This window comes from Diadema antillarum, unplaced genomic scaffold, assembly GCF_040938485.1.
Source record: "Diadema antillarum isolate AM-2024a unplaced genomic scaffold, OU_Dant_1.0 seq00000901_RagTag, whole genome shotgun sequence".
NCBI lineage: Eukaryota > Metazoa > Echinodermata > Echinoidea > Diadematoida > Diadematidae > Diadema > Diadema antillarum.
The window spans coordinates 253,294-279,557 of record NW_027271761.1 but is presented as its reverse complement, the minus strand read 5'-3'; the positions used below and the strand labels follow the sequence as shown (position 1 = coordinate 279,557).

Below are 26,264 nucleotides of genomic sequence, written 5' to 3'. Positions count from 1 at the left end.
TCTCACTTAAATAGCAAATTCAACTGCATATCTTTATTAAACAAGCAAATAGGTTGCTTGCAAAGACAAGGGGTGAAACATTGCAGCTGTTCTCTTCCACCGATGCTACAAGCAACACATCCTAATTTCCTGTTCTTTATACGATGGTTTCGACAAATATCTAAGAAGACTGCAGTAGGCTCCAGAGTTTGATTCTAGTGTACATATACCAGTCACATGGGTAGCTGCTCAGAGCTGGTGTAAGGCCTGCATTACCTGGTGCTTGGCTGTGATATGGGAATCAATCGCTGCACATGGCCTACATGAGAAAGAAGCACAAACACATTTTAAACACATTTGCTGATAATTCTTGTAATGATGGTATACTCATGGGGTGATTACAGTGAATTCTCACGGCTAAAATTCCTGGAATTGAAACTAAAATTAAGTTCGATTCATTTGAAAAAAAAAAAAAAAAATTGGTTGTGAAAGAAAAATTTTGACTAGTAGAATTTCAGACTTTTAAACACTTACTGTATATGACATATAATTCGTGAGTCTAAATTTTTGCGAATCGGGAATACCCGACGATTTAATAGAAACTGATCCTAAAATGAACTCTGTATGCTTCAAAGGAATTTATTTCTGCTTTGTAACTGAGCTCATGAAGAACAATCTTGTGAGCAATGCTTTTTCATACCATGAATCCACATTTGTCTCACTTTGGGAAGACACACTTTCAGAGCCTGAAACGTTTACACTTCACATGCAAATGTTTCAACAATTGCCTCTAAGTATGTAGACAAATGAAGGAATTTGCAAGAGTAGCCTTTTGTCTTCAATCCTTCAAGCTGTGCTCTCACCTAGACAGGAATGCAATGAGGATTGGGGCTGTTCTCCTGGGGAAGTAGTCTTGCCTGACGACGTGTTCAAGTGTGCAGAGCAGTCCCGTGGGATCTCCGACTGGTCTACATTTGTCCTCCCCCTGGGGTGTGACAACAACAGATACAGATATTAAGCACTGAACATGACTTTGAAGAATTAGACAGACACACAGATGACAGAGGCAGATGTTGAAATATGTAGACAAAGAATAGAAGCTTGTAAAATCAGAATTTGGAATCATCTGTATCTGTACTTGCATTCCAAAATACATAATTCTTGTAAGGGATGTCCTGCAAACAGTTTGTGTGTGCTTGGGGAAAGTACTGTAATCTCTGACCTTGTGCATTTAGAAGCAAAGCATACGCCCGTTCCTACAGTGCACAGACACTTATGGAAATAGTTATGCATAATATTAGAGAAAATGATGATGGCCATAAACCCAGTTTGGAAAGGCCTTTCTTTGTAATGGTTTCATAAATAAATACAGGATGGTCTCCTGATGGCAATAGTTTCAGGCATCAGTGTCCATTTCATGTCACACTGTATTGAAAATCTTTGTTGAGATTTCCCCTGTAGGTAGGGGTTTTGCATGTGTTTCTCACATCTTTTCAATTATGCAAATTTTTCACAGCCATGACAAGAAAATAACTACCCACGTAATAAGATTATATTGCTAGCTAAAAATTGACTGTCAGCTGCCACATGTACTCAGAGAAATCTACCAATGCGTCATTGAATATTTTATTTCTTTTTTTTTTTCTTTAATTATTTCAGCAGCTGCAGCTGTTGTGATGTATTGTGGTAACATGAAAAATGCCCTGGCATATTAATGGGAAATCTCAAGTTAAAATTCTGTGTGATGCAAAACACAATAAAACAAGATCTTCCACCTATTATGGATCGTCTTCGGCCCAGGTGTAATAGTGGTCATCTAGTGATGCTGGGGCAATAGAAATGGTAGGACCCTCTGGAAGATTTATGTAATAGCTGAAGAGGCTAACCCTGTTTGAATAAGACCAAATAATTATATTTTATCATATCTCTGTTTGGTATGAATTGTCCATACAATGGACTTTGAAATGTTATCCCTAATACCCCCCCATCAAATTTTTGTCGGTGCTTCCTAACGCTTCAATATTTCGAAACGAAATTCCATGGCTTTTTCTCTGTGATCCCTCCCACACATTTTGATTCAAAATTGTATGGTAATCAGACATGTGAGACTATTTGTTGGTTTTGTGAAGCATGGTCACACATGTAACATTCAAATGAAACATCCAACGCTTTTGGAGTGGACTGGAAAAGACAGCTGCCACCACATCACATACTGAAGGGGGTGGGGGGGGGGGGGGAAGCGGTCCCTAGCTACCTTTATCAGGCCAAGATGAACCAGGAAGGAGTTGATGACTGACTCCGCCTTGCACTTCTGTGAGGAAAAGAGCTTCCCAAGAATGGCATCTGCATGAGTAGAGAGAAATTGAATGAATCAGTGAAACACGGTAGGGAAATATGTCGGTAGACCAGCATCCATTCCACTGGTGATTAAGTTCGAAAACCTTTATCTATCCATGAGTGTCTCTCATAATGTAAGGTTTTGCTCTTGTAATGAAAAATATACAGTAATGGCATGTAATGTCATGGCTTGTTACACATGTAACATATCAACCACAGACATGAAAACAGACTATATCAGCATCTAAAAAATGATTTTGTTCATGATTGTGGACAGATGAGGTTTTATCTTGACCAATTCACAATGCTGGAGTGGTGAGTTTTGTTTGAAACAAACTGTACCTCGACAGATACGTGGAGGGCAGGGATTGGAATAGTTTCATACCATCTTGTGGTTAAAGATTCCCTATGACTGGACAGAACTTCACTGCCAACGTAACTATTCAGCATCACTTCCAACATTGACATCAATGATCATCATCTTCATCATTTCCTCTATTAATATCATTATCATCATCATCATCATCATCATCATCATATGCATGTTCACATTCACATTCACATTTATATTCATATTCATATTCATATCCATATCCCTATCCCTATCCCTATCCATATCCATATCCATATTCATATTCATATTCATATTTATATTCATATTCATGTTCATATGCATATTCATATTCATATTCATATTCATATTCATATTCATATTCATATTCATATTCATATTCATATTCATATTCATATTCATATTCATATTCATATTCATATTCATATTCATATTCATATTCATATTCATATTCATATTCATATTCATATTCATATTCATATTCATATTCATGATCTGCACATTTTCTTCCCTGCATACCTGAGCACTGGTTAACTGCATTCTTCACATCATTATTGGTGAGGACCGTCACAGAAGCAATCTTGACAAATGTCTTTACAGCCACAGATTCTTCATATACCTCGTCCTGTTTAGGGAGAAGAAAAATAACATGTCAGCCACTTTCAAAAATACTGATCTTGATAATATATCAGGTGAAAATAGGTTAAGATATTAGGTAGACATTGCATAGTCAAGATCCATTAAGATCCATTGTCTATTTAAAAAAACCAACACATTTTGGAATGCAAGTATGGATAGCTCAACCACAGTATAGTGCGAAGGCAACTTCACAATACAGTGCACTCCTGTTGTAACGAACACGGTTACAACAAAATAAAAATTCAGGCCGCAACATTACCAGTTCTTTGTTTTTTACTGTTTGTTTGTTTGGTTATAACAAAATTGTGAGATAACGACAGAAAATTGCCAGTCCCAAGGACTTTGTTATAACAGGAGTCCACTGTACTGGTATGCATCTTGGTTTTATTTGCTTGAGGAAGTTTGCCCGAAAATAAAGAGCATCTGTCACAATATTGGTGGATTCGGTTGGAGATTTTTATCATTCATGAATCAGCATCTCATCTCACTTTGCACATACAATATTGTTTTGTCAAAACAAGTGACACGTTAAAATCCCTTAAATTTCTCATCTTAAATGTATAATATGAACAGACCTCTATCATTCTATTTGAAAGATTAATCATATCTATTCAAGCCAATTCAAACATGGCATGTCATTGCACTTAAACTGTTTTGAAATGCTTTTGATGGTAAAAGTTTTGCTTTCCACTGCATACTTACACCGAGCTCCCTCAGTATTTTGTCAGCTGGATTGGCACCCATGGCTAGCAGCTTTGATGAGGTTGGAAATGTCAGGAACTCACCAGCAGTGATAGGAACCTTTTTTTTTTTTTGGGGGGGGGGAGGTAATGGAGGCATAAACAGGGAATATCAAGTCATATTTGTCAATATTGGACACATTTGGAAATGAAAGATTGAATCTGATGATTATGTTATCAGTTTACTAAAGACAGTTCAGACAAGGCTTTCCTTTATCACTGTATGAATATTTTCAAATCATGATTTCTAGAAATAGAGTGCAGAGGGTACATTGTACATGTACAGATTCATTGAGGAGGCCTATAGTTTGATGTTTCTAGAGCATCGGTTGATTCCTCACACTTGGTACAGACACAGTACAAATAAAGATACAAGGTGTACATTTCATACTTCAGGGGGAGGGGAATGTAGATTGCATACTTGTGAGCATGATTTTTGTAGTAACCCTGCCATTGACCTTCAAATAGAGAAATTACTTGCAATTCTCAATGAATTGAAGTTTCTTGGGTTTTTTATTTGTAAAATGACCACTGCTTCTGGCAGTGCCACAAAATCCGCCTATTGACCGATTTGGGTTCGTTGAGGGCAGCAGACATTTTACGGCACTAGGCGCAGCCATGAGGTGTCTCAGCCGAGCCCCCCTGCTCTCCCCCACCCCAGGCAACATGTTTATTGCGCACTTGTAACAAAGGTTCGCGCACTAAGCAAGCATTCGCGCACTCAGTACGAGACGCCCATTGGCTAAAGCAACCATGCATCAGTTTTTCATTCTGCGCGCGTGCTAATGTAGGGAGAGGGGTGGGGAGCGGGAAGGGGGGGTCGGCTGAGACACCGCGTAATGGCGCTGGCCATGCCAAAAATACACATAGCGCGTCACAGAATCGGTCAATAGGGGGCATACAAACAATTGACTCTGTCCATCTTTTCACATCAATGAAAATGATGTGCAATTGGCCTTATTACCCTTTGTTACGAACAGAATAGTAATGATGATGATGATGATAGCATACTACTACTACTACTGGTGCTGTTGCTACTACTACTACTACTTATGATGATATAATAATGAAGTTTAAAATAATGTTTATTTTCATCATTATCAATATCACCATCATCATAATTGTCATTATATCTACTGCTACAGGATTACTACTATTATCACCACTGTCATCATAATCTAATTCATTAATGTTTTTACACCAGGGCACATATTATATAGATGATGACTGGCGGGGGAGGGAACATACCGAATGTTCCACCCGAAGGGTTTGAAATGCTATTGAGGGAGGTTATAAGTCCAGAGACGAAGTCGAGGGACTTATAGCCTCCCGAAATAGCATTTCAAACCCTGAGGGTGGAACGTTTGGTACATGTTCCCGACAACAAAAGTCATCATCTGTTATATTATATGGGTTAGTCAAATACGTCAACGTCAACCACCAAAGATCGTAGATTCAGTGTACATGTACAGTACTTACGCGTAGCTAGCTGTAGACGCTGTACGCAGTGCGCTACACAGCGACTGGGCTGCTGTAGTTACAGTGTACGATCTTTGCAACCACCAGCATGCATGCAGAGCACAACGCACTCGATCGCTCGCTCGCGCAGAGCCAAATTCACTGTGCGCGCGTGGGTGGCCGGTCCTACGCCTTCTGTCATTTGTTACGTGAAAATGTTCTCCCATTGGAGAACATTACCAAGAATGTTCGCCCATGGGCGAACATAACGAATGTACCTCCATCACGTGACTCTGTTTAGCCAATCACTAACCGGTATTTGACTAACCCATTTAATATTTTATGATAATGGTATGTATAGTACATTGTATTTCCATACATCCTAGCCTTCTATGAGGTGTACAAGACAAACTGTATTATAAGTATTTGTTGAAAACATAAACAGGACTGTAATATCTGAACTTTTGCTTGTTTGCTTGCCTGCTTACTTTTGGCTATTTTTTTATTTATTTATTTTGTGTGTGTGTGTGTGTGTGTGTGTGTGTGTGTGTGTGTTTCTGCCTGTCCTCCCCATCATTGTTTGCATGTTCCAAGGCAAGAACAAGAAATACAGGCATGTTCGTAACACAGCAGATTACATGGTATTTTAAGGTGATTGTTACCATGAAACTATGTAAAAACAGCTGTACAAAGACTGCATAGTACTAATCACACATGATGGAAAAAGAGAAATATATGATAGAGCACTAGGTAAAAAGATGAAAACTTTATAGAGGAGAACCTCACTATAATGAGCTGCTTGGGATCACTGGAATTTCCTAGCTTTATAGTGTATATCAGGTGTCTTGTTATATCAGGGATATAAACAAAAGAATACCTACAATGGGAATGGGACCTGCAAAAATTACCTCCTTATGTAAGTATCTTACTGTATCTGACCTCATTATGGCAAGGTTCACTGTACAATATACATTCTCTTTCTGGCTACTGCCATAACATGAAGAAGGCAAGGCAATATTCACACAAGAATATGAGAAACAGGATTTTATTATAAAACAGAATGATATGAATCAAATCTCTACAGACAGGCATTCATTTAAAGGCAGAGTACAATGTATACAGTGTATCTACATTAATTTAATAGTCACACAATTTTTCCATGTTCCATGAGAGGTCTGTGAAATTAGTTTACAGGCAAATTATACCAGTTTTTGCTTCATTGCTTGAGATAAAAGTGCAAGATGCACACAGAATAAGTTATACTTTGCTACAAGAGGTAGTAGGAAAGCATCACTATGCAGGTTAACAGTATCATACACATCCCTGTCTTGTGTTAGATGTTTATCAAAGCACACTGCATCTTGAAATGGTCTGCAAAAGTAGGCTCTGCAGCAATATCACACACCATGAGGGCTAAAACATGTAGTCTTCACAGTTAACTGGATCAAATTCGAGGGGGCACCTGAGAAATCCTTTTGAGCTGGGGGTCAAATGAGGTCATTTCTTCTGGTTTATTTCTGACTAATTGTTGATACATCACTTAGCACAGATATGATCTCCCTTGAGAATCAACAGTGAACAATATCACATGTAGATCTGTTGCTGAAGGCTGTTCACTACATCTTACGTAATTTGATCACGAGAAAACAGAAAGTGACCACAGGATACTACCAAATCAAAACACTTGATGACAAGACATCGCTTGCACGCTGCTGCAAGAAAAAGTGTATAGGGATAAAGACTTACATGTTGCATGTTTATCTGCAACTCTTGCATAGAATGAGATCTTAGCCAAGCTTCTGCACCACACTTCAAAGCATGCTATGTGAGATATGCCTGCATCTTGGTGTGGCAGATTGGCAATAGTTCTCAACACATATCAACCAAACAAGAGGACAAGGACTATGATGACGTAACACATTACATGTCACTGATCACCTCTGACCTGCTTGTCATCTACTGTAGAAGTGGAAATTTTCGCGGTGTTGAAATTTTTGCGCATTTCGCGCAACCAGAAACTACCGCGAAAATAAACGCACGCGAATATTTTTGCTAGCCATATGTTCCTGTGCGTCATGTCTTGATTCCGTGGAATTAAAAACACGCGAAACTCTTCTTACCCGGCCAAGCGCAAAAAATTAGTTCCGCGATAATATCCACTTTTACAGTATTGGTGAAAGCAAAGAAGTACGGGATCCCCATAATCCCCCTAGATATGACTCCCCCTTTCCACACAGAGTCACTGTCTCATATCAGTTCTTCTGTCAATCATATCAGCAAGACAGGGAGAATTCTGCCTGTGACAGATATCATACAGTCATCACCACTTTATTGGGACTCAGATAAATAGGAGTGCCGCTTCAAAAACCCGGTACAGGTGTAGAATGGAGAGACATGGGTGGCCTGATTTTAATCGATCTTCGTTCGCTGCCCACCAGGGTACATTTGAAAACCAAGAATAGTGCCCATCAGCGAATATGTGCATTGAAGCACATGCTCCTTGATAATGGTCGACTCCAGTCGAGATTCTTCAACTGTGTGTGTACTGATGCATACAGGTCAATGACAAAGCTGTACACAATCTGTTACAACAGGGATTCTTGAAAAAATATGAGCCAGGCCAGCCTTCCCATTTAATGGTATCGCTACACTATTGCGTCTTTAATGGGACAATATCTTAGCAACACTTCCCAGGCATGTTACAAAATAATTCCACCTTGCACACGCAATTTAACCCATTCCGTACTAAATTCTGAAATTCCCATAGACTTAGTACGCAGGCCACCAGGTTCCCGTATGGAACAGGTTAAGACATCTTTCAATTGATATAATCGTTTCATCAGGCAAAGGGTCTCACCCCCAGGTCATCCCAATTAAATAGTGAGGACAAGGAGAAGTATGCCACCAAAGAAAAAGAATTGATGCAACTGGAAAAGGCACTTAAGGCCCATTCTCAGTAATTCACATTCTCTTTGTCCTCTTGGCTGGAAATGCCAGCTATCAAATTTTTAGTCCATCAGAATCTTTTTTAGAAAAATGGAATGTACGAAGTCTACTAAACATGACATCATATCAGATCTTTCAACATTGTCAAACTTTCAGGGTGGAAAGTTTCAGAAATAATGACTTGGCCTTTACAAAAATCACTTGAATCTACTACATTTCACAAGTACTTGATTGCATCAGCATTATTTACAATGTTAAAGCAATACCAATGGTATTCTATTTTCTAGTGTGTTTGCACATTTCTCACACAATTTCCTAAAAGATGAGGTATTCTAAAAATCATTTTTCGTCATTCCATATTTCTTTCTTTATGAAGTCATCATTAGCATCATAATTTTGTTCAACAGTGCATAGCAAAACACAATCAGGAACTGAAAAATTTGATTGTAAATAATCTAAATAACATGAAAGCTTTCACACTACAGAAGAGTACTTTTAAAGCTTATTTACCATAACAACACATTCTGTTTGCTTCAAGGTAGTACTTTCTACAAAAATATTTAATCTATTGTTACATACAGAGTTAAAGAAGACAAGCCTATATTCATCAAATCCACTAGATAATTCAAGCAGTAAATGCTGAAAATCCAGAAAGCTAGAAAAATGTCATAACTAAAAAAATGCTTAACTTCCAGGAATATTTCTACAGCTCATTATTCCAATACAGTAGGTAGCAGTTTTAGCTAAAATGTGATTCCAGTCACAGTGACACAGTGCGCTTTTGACTCAAATTCTACCCTGGCCTCCCAGGGTATAATGTAGCTACCCCGACAATAACCTGACATTCAACAACATCCTGACAACCCTTCCGTTAAGATGCTCTCGCAGTAACATTCCGCTGAAACATTCAACACACATTTGCAACAAGTGGACATTTTTATCACTTGCCCTACATTGGGGTTCAGTTCCCCTTGGTAATCTATGTGGGCTTGTGTATAACATCTTATCATATTCCCTGCACAACTTAAATAAGAAAGAAATGGTTTTCATTTTTCAGAAAACGGGAAGAAGCTTTAAATGACTAAACAGGAAAGATTTTCATTCAAGCATAACAGTTTTAGAATCATATGATAGTGGTGCTTACATAGGGCAATTGGAGGTACAAAATCAGCTGAAGCCTTCAAGCTGAGGAAAAGAGCTAGACAAATTCCATGAAAGAGAAGAATGCTAAATGGCATATTTTGAGTTTTATTTTCTCATCTTTTAAGAATGTTGAATCAAAAACAAAAGCAGTAAAGCATTTTTATGTTACGCTTAAACTAAGTAGTAACTTTTAGGGAAACACTTGTGTATACAGGTGTATCTCAATGCTTACTATACAGCGTATGATTTTTGAATAGTTGAGATGACTACTAAATGCTCTATAATCAATATCAATCTCTTAAAAGTTTGTTTGATTCTCATTCTTCTTCACTCTTTGAGATTCATATCAGGCATCTTATTTGTTTCACAGCATTCTGAATCAAATCCCTGTTTTACTGCAAATACTCTTTTGCATGAATGTCTTGTTAAGTGGGCCCTCCAAAGTTCTAACATTGTGTGAACCAATGATGGTTAGTAGTTTGGATGATAGCAGATACTGAAAAAATATTCCATACACAAATGAATGAGTTGGTCCCTTTTATTGGAAGAGTTCCTCTTGATTCACAGTATGCACATATTTCTCTTTTCTCACTGCTCAAGCTATTAACTGGAAAGAAGATTTGTCACACTCTGTACCAACATTTAATAATCCTGCCTTACAGATAAAATTTTGTGAAAAACCTGAGAGTTTACATTCAAAAGAAGGCTATATTAAAGGGATCGTATAGTTTTGGTTGAGAACAAACTCCAGGTTTTTAACATTTTTTTTTTTTTTTTTTGTAAGATAATAGGAACCTCTTATGAAATATGAAAGAGCATGTAATTCCAAGAGAAATCCAATGTTTATTTTGATGAAAATTGGTTTTGAAATGGCTGAGATACCAAAAACAGAGCAATCCTAATAAAAGGTGGGACCCACCTTTCATTAGAATCGCTTTGTTTTACTATGTTTTTGGATGTCTCAGCCATTCCAAAACTGATTTTCATCAAACAACTTTGAATCCCTCTTATAATTGTATGCTCTGTATTATTTAAAAAGTGGTTTCTTGGCATCTCGCAAGAAGTTAAAAGCCTAATCCTCATCTCAAACAATACTATACCATCCCTTTAGATGTATCAGATTAAATGCCAGGGAGACTGAAAGAGCTGTATAGTTTTTGAAAAAACAAGGTGCTCTCAAGGGATGATGTGCCAATATTGCCTCCTTTCCTGATTTGCCACAGGGGTGGGGGGTAATTTCCTGAGGTCCTAACGGTAGGGTGTGGGGCAGCGTTAGCTCACAGCTTCATTTTGTCCATGACTGATGCAAGATCTTCTCCAGCTTCAATTTTCTGGATTTTAGCAAGAAATTGACACAAAAAAAGAAAGCCAAAAGAGAGCTTCAGTTACTTCCAGAATGTTTTCTTTTGTTTTTCTTTTGTAGCATACACTGGTCAATGAAAGTAAAATATGCATTATTAACATCTAAACAGAATGGAAAGAGGAAGATTTGCATTCATTTGATTAAGAAAAATTAAAATGGCTGAAGACAAAATGCCGCATGAGCTATGAAATCATTAGCGCAAAGGGAAACGCCTTATTTTGTAAACCTTATACATTCCTTATGATTAAATTTGTAATTTGAAAATGGTAAATCAAAATATACAATTCATCTTTAAATAATTCTAACAGAATGCAACAGCTTGCTGATAAAGAGGGAAATTGCTGCATGGATTAACAGATTTCTTTTCTTCTTCAAGCTGCCTCTGAATGACGGGCAAAATTTACTTGATGCTGCATATCGTATAGCTTTAGTATGAACTTTCTAATCTCTTCTATAATGCTATGACAGCAGGCAGCCTTAATCGATGAATTTTTAAGGACTAGTAACAAGCTAAGAAGCAGTCCCTTGGGTCATGCCAAACCATGTGAAACAGTAGAAAAAACAAAACAAAACAAAACAAAACAAAACAAAACAAAACAAAACAAAACAAAACAAAACAAAACAAAAGGTACATCTGATCCCAGTTACTGCTCCGGATAATTTGTGAGGGCAATGTTCACTACACAGGTCATGGAAACCCTGAATGGCATGACATCTCTTGCCTTCTCCTTCCACATAGTGAAGATAACTCTATCTATCTCGCTTATTCTCCAATGAGAAACAAACAAACAAACAAACAAGGCACACAAAGTCAAGATGACTATTAAAGCCCTCCATCATACTGAGAATGCAGATCAGAGAGACGTTCACATGAGTGAGAGGAGGGCACACTGGAATGCCTGGCCTAAACTCCAGAGAGGTCCACAAAGAAGGCAGCCACAGTCAAGGCATTCAATGCTACCACGTCAGAACACAACCAAATATACAGGGCGTGACATCAGTGGTAATCTGGTGGCTCAGGGCAACTAAAAATTGATGTCAGGCCAACAAATTTCCAAAAGGCTATCTTTCAGTGACCATTGTTATGTTTCCTTTTATTTTGGGCCACATTTCTTTTGGGGGGCCACTAAAATTTCACATTTAAAAATTTCAGTGGCCCAAATGGGCCACCAGAGCAAAAAAAAAGTTAATGTCCAGCCCTGAAATATATATAACCCACAACAGAAGTGTGCCCATTTGGGCCACCAGAGCAAAAAAAAAGTTAATGTCCAGCCCTGAAATATATATAACCCACAACAGAAGTGTGCACAGTCTTAAAAAAATAATAATAATAACCAACGGTTCAACTGTTAAGTCTAATTTTCTTGCAGGAGTATGCACTTGAGCCCTTGATAGACCCTCAGCCCTCACTGCACAAAGGAAGTATTTTTCTTTTTACTTTTATTCACTACACCAAATAACATCATTATTGGATGTAGTGGAACTTTACAATCCACAAAGAACACAGTGGCTAAATTTTGGTGACTTTTTACCCCAAAGTTTCACATTTCGTCATTTCAGGCAATTTATGTTTAATTTATTTGTAGACTTCCTACTAGATGATATCATAATTGGATATAGGAAAAAGCTTGACCATGACATGTTGAACAAATGTAGTGACTTTTGACCACTAACCTATCACCACTATATATGCTCACAGAAATACCTGTCTATTCTCTCTTCATTTCTACCCTTCCCACCAAATCATATCCCAAACAAATGAAGATGCAGGCTCGGGAAATGCAAATTTTTAGCCAGAATTCAGTGACAGTTTGTTTACCTTTGACCCTCTGAGGTTTTGCCCAAAATCTAATAAACACATGTGCACCGTATGCACCATACAAGTTGTATGTACCTGGGCCATGTATACAAAAATCTACTGAGCAGTTTCTTTTTAAATCTGTGATAAGGAGAGGAGGGACACTACAGACAGAAAGACAATCCACAACATAATGCAGCTCACACCCTTCCAGGCAGAGGCATGAAATAATTTCCTTTTAGAGATCAAAAACACTATTGTGAGATCGTAAAGAAATATTGAATGCCATTATGGTCATGGTTGCAACATACCTGCAAGCCTTTAAAAGCAGTCATGACTTCATATAGAAGCAGTCAATATTTCCTTACTGTTGCACAATACAACTATTCGATGACCTTGTCGACTGATTGGTTGAAGACAAAGCACTGTCATGTTGTTTGTGTTCAATTGATTGTTGTTGGTTTTTTTTTTTTTTTTGGGGGGGGGGGGGGTGTTTTGTTTTCAATGACATCATCAGGTAGACTGATCTTGTGCTTGGTCCAGCTTTTTTACATTTGTAATGAAGTCTTGAAATTGCAACAAGAATATAATACTCGCAAATAAGTTGCATGAACAGAAAATTACACATGTAAACAGGAGGGGACTGCGGCATACTTACATGTTAACATTAAGGGATTGTTGCAAAGATGTATCATGCACCAATCAGATGTTAAAACAGGGCTGCACACTAACCCATTTTTTTCGAAGGTACCTAGTTTTGCCATGTTTTACTGGTTAATTCCTGAAAAAGTTACTGGTCTGACAGTGATTTTTACTGGTCAGGGACCGTCGGACCAGTGCCAGTGGGCAGCCATGGTTAAAACCTGCGAGATGAAGGATAAGTGAAAAGAAATACAGATAACTTACTGCAGGTGTTGTGGGCTGCTTTGGCGAGATGGCGGTACCCCTGACCTGGAGATTTGGATCCTTGACTTCTGTCCCTTCCTCCGCATCCTCAACCTCATCCTCCTCGTCATCCTCCTCCTCCTCATCTTCACTGTCATCATCATCCGATCCCTCATCATCACTTTTAGGGGAAGCAAACATTGGGAAAAGGTTCATATATCATAGGATAAAGGTGATGTAATTGAGACCACAGAAATTTTTAAAAGTGCCCAATGTTTGATTAGATGATTAAAATTTCTATGGGGACAAACATACAAATGTATTTTGTGTAAACTTTATTATCAATGCTAACTCTTGGTCTTCACTTTTTTATTTTTTATTTTATACTTTGTAAGGCTAGTAAGGAAACATCAACTTACACTATAAAAGTAAGGTCAAATCCTGGTCAGCTCAAGAGATGAACATGATCATGTTTTATAGTTTTGGAGGAACCTTTTGCTTTAGATATTTTACCCAGGGGCAAAAAATTGTGAATTCTTATCCCATGAGAGAACATTTTCGTGCCAACAAATGGCAACAATGCAAGCTAATAGAATGATGGCCTCTTCAGCATAATGGCTAAAATATACAGCTGTCTTTTGTACAGTGACACACTGTGATGTAAGGTGCATGGAAATATGATTGGAAACAATGCATGCATACCAAATTAAGTCGTCTGCCTGATATGCACCGCACAAAAGGAAAGAAATGGACTTACGATGGGCACCATCCTTTAGAGGTGACTAGAGATCGTAAAAATGTACCAACCCAGAGCACTGTGCCTTATAAGAAGATATCAGCAATTAAGTTGGGGAAAAGGTCCTCCTTACGGGAAAGGGTCCTTCTTACTGGTTACATCTGTGATACGTGAGTTTGGGATAGCTCACTATGGCAATATTGGCGTTACTCTAACATTGCAGTGGTCGTGTACTGTACACTCACAAATGATTCAAATCTGGAAATATTCCCACTAATTCACTGGAAACAAAAAATCGCCAAGCCTCACCTAAGTGATCCCAGAGCATCGATGTGATTATTTGACTCCATAATGCTTTGGATGAGTTCGATTCCTTCCTCTCCGAAGCTGTTCCCTGGAAGAGAAACATTGGCATTCATCAAACTCAGATATACATAAATGGGACCAAGAATGAAATTGAAATACATCTAGTTGATGCACTCATTCTGAATTCATTAATACCATAGTCTTGTAGAATGCCTGTTATTGATTGTACACAACATATATAATTGTTGAAAAACAAGCAAACAGACAAACAAAACAGGAACTTAGAATTTCTAGGAAGTGATATTCAATGCACTAAGGAAATGAATCAAATGATGGAATTACTTTGTTTTGGACAAAGATCAATTTAATTCTATTAATTTCAAATGAAATTGAACATGACCTAATATACATTGCATAATAACATATTTTAAGGTATTTGTAATCTCAGCCTCCTCGGAAAGCACATATCTAACTATGAAAGTGAAAAGCATATATATCTTGCACTCTTTTCTGCATATAGAGGCAAATAAACAGGATTAATTCACTAAAATAATGTTATTTAATACACATTACCAAGGAACACATGGATATAAAAATACATCTTCAAGCTTGTACATCATTACTCACCTATCACCGAAGTGATACATACAAGTACAGAAGTATTTTTTTTATGGTACAAAATACACACAAGACGATGGTTTTTGCATATGAACACACCATTAAGTTGTACATTTTAGATAATAGAGTTATTCATAGATTCATGCTTGACTGCAAATCAAAGCATTATTACGTCTCAATGAAATATCATGCAAAGCAGTCAAATTCTGTGGACTGGACAAGCTCTAACAGAACAGACAATGCTCTCCATCAATTTATAAGATTAAAAGTACTTTTTAAAAATGTTTAGTTTGCTAATTTTAAGTTGCATGGTCCAACATGATGCTATGGTCTCTGGTTTTGTGTAAATGTGAAGCTCTGAAAAACATGGGGCGGAAAATAAATCCTAAATGCTTCAAAAATGCTGAAATTCTGCGATTGGCCAGATTTACCACACTAAATTTTTCCACATAGACACCAGCATTCAAATAAACCTTGCAGTAAATGGTTCATTTGCGTGAGCATGATATCTGGTTATAAATCTATTGAGAATAATGCTCAAACCTTTTGTATGCTTGGGTGTTTTTTCATGCATTCACACAACGTCATACTGCTAAGTGTGAAAAGCATACCAATTTCTGAAACTGAGCTGCGCAATGTGAAACGATGTTTTTTAAGTCTCATGTCAAGGGATCTTTGTTCTCATTTTACACCCTATTAATGTTGCTGAAAACTTCAGCAAATAATAAAACACAGAACCATTAAGCAAGAATACAAGCAAGCAGTGATACATACCCAATGCTTTCTGTAATTAGAATGCTTGCCGGAGCATTTCTTTTTTTCATTTCTACAAGAGTTGGCTACCGCAATGACATGAGAAATAAAATTCCAAATGCTAATGTATACACAAAAGGCCAAATTAACAGCAGCAAGACTGAGCAGATACAGTTTTTAGGTTCCTTACCATTAAGATCGAGGAGCTTGATGTGATGCTTGGTGTCCATGCTCTCTGCCACCTTGACTGCTGCCTCCCGTTTGATCTCTCCAAACGACAGGTTCAACTCCTGGTGTTGGACAAATCGGGTTATTTGCTGTTACAAGCTACTGACATACTGGCACCCATCTCCCACCTTTCAAAGCAATTTTTTCCTTTTATTTCCCCCCCCCCCCCCCCCCATAAAATTTGCAAGGTCATCTCTATCTTTTTGAGTGAGAGCTTTATGGCATATAATGGATAAGGCTTGGGGGTCTGAAAGACGAAATTATGGGCTCAAATTATGTCTGATCATTACATCCGTGGACAAGGCAATCAACTCACTTTGTCACTCTGACTAGGGTGTATGATTTGGGTATGTGACAACAGTGTGATAATGAGGACAATGATAGGGACCTCTATGAGAATAGTGTTAATATCACTAACAATCTATCATCATCATCATCATCATTATCATCATAATAATACTAACTCTTTTTCATACATAGTGCACTTCAGACTTCAGAATTTTGATGCGCTTTACTAATTATTACAATACCTAATCAGTGTCATCATTTCAGTGCACACTTCTCTTCATTACAGCAAAAATGTTCCTTTGTCAAACTCTAGAAACTCTTCTACTCTTCTCTATCTTGCTGGTTCAAATGCTGCCTCCTGATCTGAATACACATCCTATATACACTACAGCAACAGTGTGAGAATTGCAATACCACACATTATCTGAGGAAGTCCAGGGTGCAGATACCATCATTCCCCCCAAATTTACTCTACAAATGACTCTCTTCCATTAGATTTGATATTAAACAGCACCGTTCAGTCATATGTCGGCAGTAAATGTCTGCCTAATAAAGTTTCTAGTCATGCCTATGCCTCGGCCAGGATCCAAACACATCCAAAAGTGGTTTGGATGTTGCCCTTTAAGTAGTGACACATTACCTTGAGGTTAGGCACCCCCTCCATGAGGCTCTCTGCGATGGCGGAGGCACCTTCCGACCTCACGAGGCAGTCACCAAAGTTGATCACCTCCAGCTTGAAGAGGTTTCTGATAGCCTGTTGAGATTCAGAGCAAGGAAGGGTAAGGGAGGTAAGACAAGGTGGTAATAAAAGTTAAACTAATTTTCGCTGTACTTTTAAATATCTAACAGTGGGACTAGCATGTAAGAAAATAAAATGTTGACAGTCTATTCCAGTTATTTATTCATCTTTTTTTATATATAATTGGGGTGTTAATTGCATTGAGAAGACTGTAATAGTCATTTAAGATACTTCAAAATAATCTTGATTATTACACTAAAACAAAACAAAAATCAAAACAAAACAACTCTTCGGGAATAAAAACAAATACATACAACACAACACCTAAGGAGAATCTGTAATAATCCCCAAAGAAGAGAGCTTTCTAGGGCTGGAAATTTGTACTCCATGTAAACATGTTATAGAACATGCTGCCTTTTTGACCACACAAGGGTTTGGCTTCCCTTGCTGTATCTACAACATTGTATGTCCTGGCTCAATATATCTCTTAGTATTTTGAAGCATCATCGATTTTGTACAGCAAAGCAACTTGAGAGATATTTTTTTTCCACTATCTGCAGGGGTTGTTCATGTGACCCACGATCAGCATTCGTGCTCATCAGTATCTATAGCAGGTGTCATCATCATCATCATCATCTTTTCCTCTTGTTTTCAGGATACTTTAAACAAATATCATCATTTGACATCAGCCTTTAATTACCTTTGCCATTGGCACTGCTCCTTCAGCTGTGAAGGTGTTGTCATTCAGGTTCAATATCTGCAAAGTGAGAACAATTTCTGTTTAATACATGATCAAACATCTAGAAGTCACATCAAGTAGCACCTGGGAAATTTCCAATTATGGAGCACTTGGGACACAACAATCATCTCTGGAGAAATACAGGAAACACTTTGTATTTTGCACATTGGGGCTTGTACAACAATTTCATGAGTGGTTGACTATGTGATCACAAACCACAACTTCACATCTTGTTGTGAGATGTGATATTCTTGTGAGTTGTTAAAATTTTGGTGAATATCACTCTTCTTGTGAATTTCATGTATATAAGTCAACTCGTGAAATTTTACCGGTAACACCAATCTTTTCTTAGAAATGCAGTCTTCGGCAGCAGCATGCACTTTGAATAAATGACCAAATTACCAACACACCCAAAGGCATATACTGCATGTCAAATTAAAAGTTGACAAGACAATAACACCAACAATAGCAAAATCTTATAATACAAGTGTGCATTACTACTCATTCTGGGTGCCAAAAACCCAGATGCCTGTTGCCAAAGGCAAATTCAAAATTCACTGATTAATCAATGCATATAAAAAGGACACATGTGCAGGTTAAAAGTACACAACCCTAGCCAAGTTGTGAAGATGAGTAAGTGGGAGATAAATATCTTTCGAAATGCTGAAAGAATATTTTTATGATCATTTAAACTGTTCCAAATGTCACCTCGTCTTTAATTGGAGCAGAGGGTGGAGGGAGGGTTGAGGTCAATCAAGTCCAGGTACATTTAACATATGAAGAATGGGTGGAATCTATTTGTCCACCACCTGCTAAAGTATTTGAGAAGGTGCACAAAGGTGTTGTAGTTTGTATGTCTGTCTTACCCTTAGGTTGTGACTGTGTTCCACTGCATCCGCCAGTGCTGTGATTCCTTCATGGTTGATTCCGTTCTGCGGCATGGCTATCTCCTCCAGAGTTCCTATCGTCTGATGGGGTCACAGGTCATAAGGAAAACATAACAATGTATTCATACATCATATGCTGTTTCATTGGTGCAATGACAATACATACACATACAAATATATACCAAAATAATTACGTCACTACACAACACAGAAACACTCATACACACACAGACACACAACATAAACGTCCACATTGAAAATATTGACACTAAACCCTAACACAAACACCATATCAACATCCATCCCCATGAAATACACACACACACACACACACACACACACACATACACACACACACACACACCAGCAATGTCTGCAGAAACATACATCCAAATACCCACACATATATAAACACACCACACAGACACCCACATGACCTCACCTTGAACGCCTCGGCAAGTGCAATGGCTCCCGGGTTCTCTAGCCTGTTCCTTCCTGCTACAAAGACTCTGAGGGAGAGAGGCTTTCCTGCCCTCGAGCTGTTCTTATAACAGGTAATCAGAGCTTCTGCCATGATCTTGAAAAGGGAAAAAGTGTACAAGAAAAAGACAAAATACAGTGCACTTCCATTAAAACCAACACTGTTAACAGAAATTCTGATTACATCAAAGTAAAATTCAGGCCCCAACATTATCCGCTCTAAGTCTTTAATTGTTTGTTTGTTCTGTTATAATGAAATTTCAATATAATGAAAGCGAACTGCTGGTTCCAAGAACTTCAATATAACGGGAGTCCACTGAAACAGATATTAGCGCACAAGTTCAAAGAGGTTTACGATGGCACTTTCTCTCCTTTTTAGGACACATGCATGCGCGCGCACACACACACACATGAGATACGTATAATACGTATAATTATATGCATGTCTATGAGAGCATGCACGGGCGCACGTGCGCACTTGTGTGTACACATCATGTACATTGTACTAGTAGTCAGAGAGTGAGGTACATTGTGCTGGATTGGGTGCGTAGTTTTTTAGCCGGGATACGGATAGGTGCTGTGCTCCACTCACTTCCCCGAACAGTCAGAGCGGGCACGGGTGAGGGAGGGTTGATGGGCGAAAATATGTGGATATCTGTTGGATCTCCCTGAGGGCAATTTTAGACCTATGTGTGTGTATGTTTAATTTTTTTTCTTTCTAATATTTCATTTCTGTATCCATGTCTACACATTGTATCTGCATGTTTTTAGGAATATTTTACTGTATATATATGTGCTTTGTAAGAAGCGAATAAAGAATATAATAATAATATGTGCATAAACATTAGAGATGCAACCAGAAACAATTGTGGAGGGGGGGGGGAGGGAAAAAAAACAATGGATACACACAATCTATGTTCCCCTAGATGACTATAAGATGTAGAAATTCACTAAAGATTGACTGGGATAATCAAATTCCTGTGGGTACCTTTCCACCGATGCCCAGCCCATTGTTGTTGAATCTCATCTCACGCAGCGTGTAGCACGACGGGCTCTCCAGTAGTTCCTTCACAGCCTTGACGCCATCAGGTCCAAATGCATTGTCACTCAGGTCCAGCTCCACAAGGTGAGCTCCGGCCTTCATGATTCCAGCCCCGAGGCTTCTCTGTCAAGGCATCCCAAGAGATTGGAAGGCGTGAAGACATGGCAAACTTTTTTCCCATTTGTACAGCATTATGGGAAATCATAGTAATGAAGTAAGATACTATAACAGAGTTACAAGTAATCTTACACACAAATCCTAAAGAAACAACATCAACACCAATAAAAAGTGTTGGTTCTCTCTATTCTGCACATGTCACAATTATGCAAACTGGAAAACTGTAGAATCCCTTTGATCAAATTTGACTTGACACATACCACACTTCAAATTTATTCCAACTACATGTGTAGTCTTGATGCATCACCTGATAAAAGTGTAAAACCACAATTAATTTGTAAATGCTGCAACAACTTCGTTTTAAAGACATATCATGTGCACTGTTTGTATTTGTATGGAAATCAATATCCTGTATCCAATCTGTTTTCCTCACTACCCAACTCAAACATATGTGACCCGCCACAATAAAAGGATTCGAAAGTCGCTGACTGCTGAGGCGAGAAAATCAAGTTTAAAGTCAGATCATCAAAATCAGTCAAAACCATCGAATTTCTGCTTATGACATAGTTTTGTAGTCTAATGTTTCGTCTATCATCTGCTGAAATTTCGAAGCTAAATGATCAAAGGAAAGGTAAAACAAGAGACCCGCGGGTCTAGCGCTCACCTGAGTATCGCAAGTTCACCTTTCACGCAGTCACTAATCTAAATTATTCAAAGCTCTACCAAAATTTGACCAGGCATTCTCAAGTAGAAGATGAAAATGTACAATAAGGGCCCAAATTTTTTAAGATTCCTTAATTTGGGGGGATTGGGGCCCCCTGGGGCCCTCTGGGTGGGGCATGGTGCCCATCTTCATAAATTGAGATCCTGACCCCCTAGGGATGCTACCTGCCAAATTTGACGAAAATACATCATGAGGTTTTCAGGAAGAAGATGAAAATGTACAATTCAGGCCCCCATTTGGACCTTCCCAACCAACCCCCCCCCCCCCCCCCCCCCCCCCCCCCCCCAAGAGGGGCACCCCTGGATCTCCTATGAACAAACTTGAAACTACAGTCATTAATGTACTCACTCATAGTATTATCTTAGCTCTATAACTTCTGATTCTAGAGAAGATTTTTACAGATTCCTTCATTTTGGGGGTTTGGGCCCCCCTGGGGGCCCCCTGGGTGGGGTATGGTGCCCATTTTAACAAATTGAGATCCTAACCCCCTAGGGATGCTACCTGCCAAGTTTGGTGAAAACGGGTCATGGGGTTCTCAAGAAGAAGATAAAAATGTACAATTCAGGCCCCATTAGGACCCGCCTCATCCCCCTCCCCTGAGTACCAAGGGGGGCACCCCTGATTCTGCCATGAACAAACTTGAAACGCAGTCATCAATGTACAAACTCATAGTATTAACTTAGCTCTATAACTTCTGGTTCTAGAGAAGAAGATTTTTACAGATTCCTTAGTTTTGGGGCGTTTGGGCCCCCTGGGGGCCCCCTGGGTGGGGCATGGTGCCCATTTTAATAAACTGAGTTCCTAACCCCCTAGGGATGCTACCTGCCAAGTTTGGTAAAAATGGGTCATGGGGTTTTCAAGAAGAAGATGAAAATGTACAATTTAGGCCCCATTAGAACCCCTCCCCACCCCCTCCCTTGGGTCCCAAGGGGGGCACCCCTGATTCTGCCATGAACAAACTTGAAACTACAGTCATCAATGTACTAACTCATAGTACTAACTTAGCTCTATCACTTCTGGTTCTAGAGAAGAAGATTTTTACAGATTCCTTAATTTTGGGGGTTTGGGCCCCCCTGGGGGCCCCCTGGGTGGGGCATGGTGCCCATTTTAACAAATTCAGTTCCTAACCCCCTAGGGATGCTACCTGCCAAGTTTGATGAAAATCGGTCTTGGGGTTATCAAGAAGAAGATGAAAATGTAAAAAGTTTACGCACGACGGACGACGGACGACGCAAGACGCAAGACGCACGACGCATGACGGACGCCGGACGAAGGGCGATCGCAATAGCTCACTTGAGCCTTTGGCTCAGGTGAGCTAAAAATGAGTGTTTTTCTGGGCCTTGCTTTTCTGACTTTCAACAGAACAGACACATGTCCAAAGATTTGGATTTAGCGCTGCAGATAGACATCACCCCAAGCAATGAGGGAGTGATCTTATTGGTCAGTGCGTGGCATCCTGGTTAATGATTGTCGTGCGTAGATCACTGGCACTAAGCTTGAATGAACATCGGAGAGGTTGCTAAGAGCAGACCCTCTATTGTCAAAAGGTGAAAATTGTCTACCTCTACTCGATCACAATCCCATCGGAAAGAAAACTTTAAAGGCGGTTTTCTCAAAACGCTGATTTCCAAACCACTCATCATGTTCTCATAAAATCATTGACATCTCCATAACTGTGTACTTTTATGAGTTATATTTTATATGAAATTAAAGCTGAAGAGCAAGGGAGTAATGTCATGTCATTTTCAGAAAATCGACCTCCCTAGACTTCGGGACTTTTGTTGCAACAGGTCACATATGATATCATTCCCCACACCCCTGGACATGTAATGAAGTGTAACTTACCAAGGCTGGTGGTATTTCTGAACGTAATCTCCCAGTAAACATGTCACTCCATCTTGCTCTCTGACAAAGATGAAGAACGAGAAAGAGAGATGCAAATTTATGATACGTGCGCAGTAAAAGGTGAAACAATGAATGGAATCGTCCGTTGAAAAGCATCTGCATGCTAGGAGTTGGAAGAGTGGATTTATGTTGATTCAAATCACATCCAGTCTCAATGGCGAGCAATGCAGAGTATTACCAAAAAAAGAAATAAACTCAAACTGTATTCTATACTTAAAGAAATGCTAGAAAACAAAAGACAGTCAGTCAAACAATACTGCACTTTCTTATGACAATGAGACATGCAAACCACAGTATAATTTCAAACAAATACATGTAGTCCCATTTACTGTCTAGTGTGTAACCTCTTCCTTTCTCATCCAGTAGGCAAGTATGGGAGTCTACGAAAATGTAGAACTACGATGAATGTACCTGACACATTAAGCATCTTTTGACGGCTATGGAAAGACTCTAAAATCTCATAAATTGATTTTATCGATATCTAATGCATAGGAAATTTAGTAATTCTTCAAATATCATATCACCAAAGAAAGAGTGACAGTGTTCCATGATAAACTTACCTCAAATTCTGGTTTGGTTTCCAAGGCTTTGGCAATGGCCTCTGCAGCTTTAACACCAACAGTATTGCCACTTAGGAGCAATGACTGCATTCCCTCACATGACTGGATTGCAGCGACAACATCTCGTGCTGTATTCAATCGACAAATACAAAGAAAGAGCTTCACATACACAATAAACAAGGCAACATCTCATTCACAGCTGGATGCACATACAATGGTGTATGATGAGCTACTTTTGTATAAAAAAAGCATACCGTACATGCTGTAAATTTCATCAGGTATGGGTATCTGCTGTTCAAATACTCTACACAGTATTAACAAGTGCAGGAGAACCGATTTGCTCACTTTTTAAGAATTGTCCGTTCACAAGCATCTCATAAAGCACTAATGAGGATGTAACTTCATGTATTTGTCTTTGTTTACATATATGCAAACTCTGGGGATTGATTTCCCTCCTTTTTTAGGGAACATACAACACAAACCAAACAAAAAATAAAAATTGCGAAAAGTGAAGATCTAACATTCATCATTTACAACACAATCTCATTCTAGTCCACTCAAAATTTCGTACATCTAAACGAGTTATACACACTTCCTGACAAAGCAAAAATGCAGAGGTGTTAAACAGTAGTCGGCATGTTTTTCTCTCCTGTTCAAAGCATGCTATTACATCAGACACACAAATTGCTATTTTTTGTATCTGTTTGATTATATCAACATAGCACCAACTGAATATAATTAATCTGAGTTTAAATAAACAGATGCATAGATATGCATATGGCTTCTGCATATCATAAGCACTTGAACGAATAATCAAAGCAAAAGGGACAAAGAGGGAATAATATTACTGATCAATCATAGAAGAGTAAATAGATTGAAATTTGAACATGTTTCTGTCATCAAGACTCATGACAATGCATGGCAATGAAAGTAGAACCCCCTAAGGCCCTACATAAGTTTAGGGAGCCTAAATTTATTTGCCTAACGTTAGGCTACTGACTACTGTGGAAATTTTCATCGTGTAAATTAGCCTGACCAGACACTGTGCTGCGCACAGGGTCTGACATGTGTTAGTGTTTCAACGTTGTAAACGACCGTCACTATTGACGGCAAAATCACATAAAATACCTTTTATTTTGTATGATTTTAAGAGTAATATAATTTGCAACACTTACCTACAGCGTATTTTCCTGATGGTTGAGTTGAATTCGGCGTTTTGTTGGTATCCAGACCTTATTGTTGAATTTTTCGGAGTAGATCGTGCGGTGGCATCTTTTCCTTCGAGAGCTTCACAAAAGCAACAAACTACCACGCATGCGCATTCAGAAGTGGTTGCTTTTTACGTACGCCCGTGCGCCCGTGCGTTTCATGTGTTACGTAAAGCTTGTAGTAGATCCGCGCGTACTGCACCGGCAATGATTTGAACTTTTTTAGTCGGGGTCATCCGACTATCTCATCACTTCCGCCCCGACTACCTACGTTGTAGTATACGAGAGTGAATGCCATTCATATAACACGCAGATGAGGAGTGAAGCAGTAAGGACGTTTACAGACCTGATTTCAGCCATAGATTTCGGTAAGTTTTAGACGTAATTAAACAAAAAATCGCATACCGGTTATTGAATAATGGTCATAGATTACGATAATTCCTTATATTTTAGTTTTCCACGATTAATAAAGATATTCATGAAGGAAACAGTGAACGATAACAACGTCCGCGAAGGAATAGAGGTGCAGCGCTGTCGCCAGCGCTGCGTGTAGTTACGTGTAAATTAGACCTGAACATTTTTCATATATTTCTCGCTAAATGAATCTAGGGTGAAAATAAATTCACTCTAAAGCTTTTTCTTTTTGGGGAGCTTTTATGTATGCAACACTATTTAATGTTTTTGATTCTGCAGAATTAAAAAAAAAAAAAAGCCAAATTCTTTTCTCCCCGCCAAGCAAGAAAAATCACTCATATAAAGATTTCCACACACGACAATGAATGCATGGGACTAGGTAGTATAAATACCCACTCTCCTTTCATTGAAAAGACGTCTACGTTTAAACCTGTTAAAAATGTTATCCTACCATCATCCTCTGAGTCCAGTTTCAGGCCTTTTCCAATAAAGGACACCTCGATCAGTTGGTCAACAGAAGCTTTAGCCAACTGTGCTGTCACGGCTGAAACGTCCGCCATTTCAGTTGTTTTTCGATGACACTACTGTGCAGTTCAAGGCGGTCATTCATTCGCACGATGCTGAATTGAATTTGATTTTCAATTTACAACACTAATCCCACTCTGTATCACAGTGCGTGTACACAACCGGCGCGCACATGTACCGTGTGTGTGGTCGTACTATGCGTTATGTGGTGTGTGTGCCTGGGCTGTAGCTGTATAGCCTGTATGGGCTGTTGTGATTGTGTGTAAGTCGAGATTTTTTAGGGGTAAAATCTCTTACTTACCTAATTACTTTACTAGTACTTTACTTTATTTTCCGGAACGATGTTGTAGGTCAG

The 26,264-nt window shown here is 38.7% G+C and overlaps 1 protein-coding gene across 1 annotated transcript; it reads right to left on the bottom strand.

The window, feature by feature from the left end:
- Nucleotides 1-204: 204 nt before the first annotated feature.
- On the bottom strand, nt 205-25,984 carry LOC139741090 (ran GTPase-activating protein 1-like). Its single transcript, XM_071651680.1, has 16 exons — nt 25,836-25,984; nt 23,763-23,890; nt 23,143-23,202; nt 20,403-20,579; nt 19,377-19,511; nt 18,914-19,015; nt 18,009-18,065; nt 17,210-17,323; nt 16,244-16,343; nt 14,686-14,770; nt 13,662-13,821; nt 4,010-4,108; nt 3,188-3,293; nt 2,234-2,322; nt 843-964; nt 205-298 (listed from the first exon to the last, which is right to left on the bottom strand). Exons 1-16 carry the CDS (start codon nt 25,942-25,944, stop codon nt 229-231), a joined length of 1,713 nt encoding a protein of 570 aa, XP_071507781.1. The 5' UTR covers nt 25,945-25,984; the 3' UTR covers nt 205-228.
- Nucleotides 25,985-26,264: the final 280 nt, after the last annotated feature.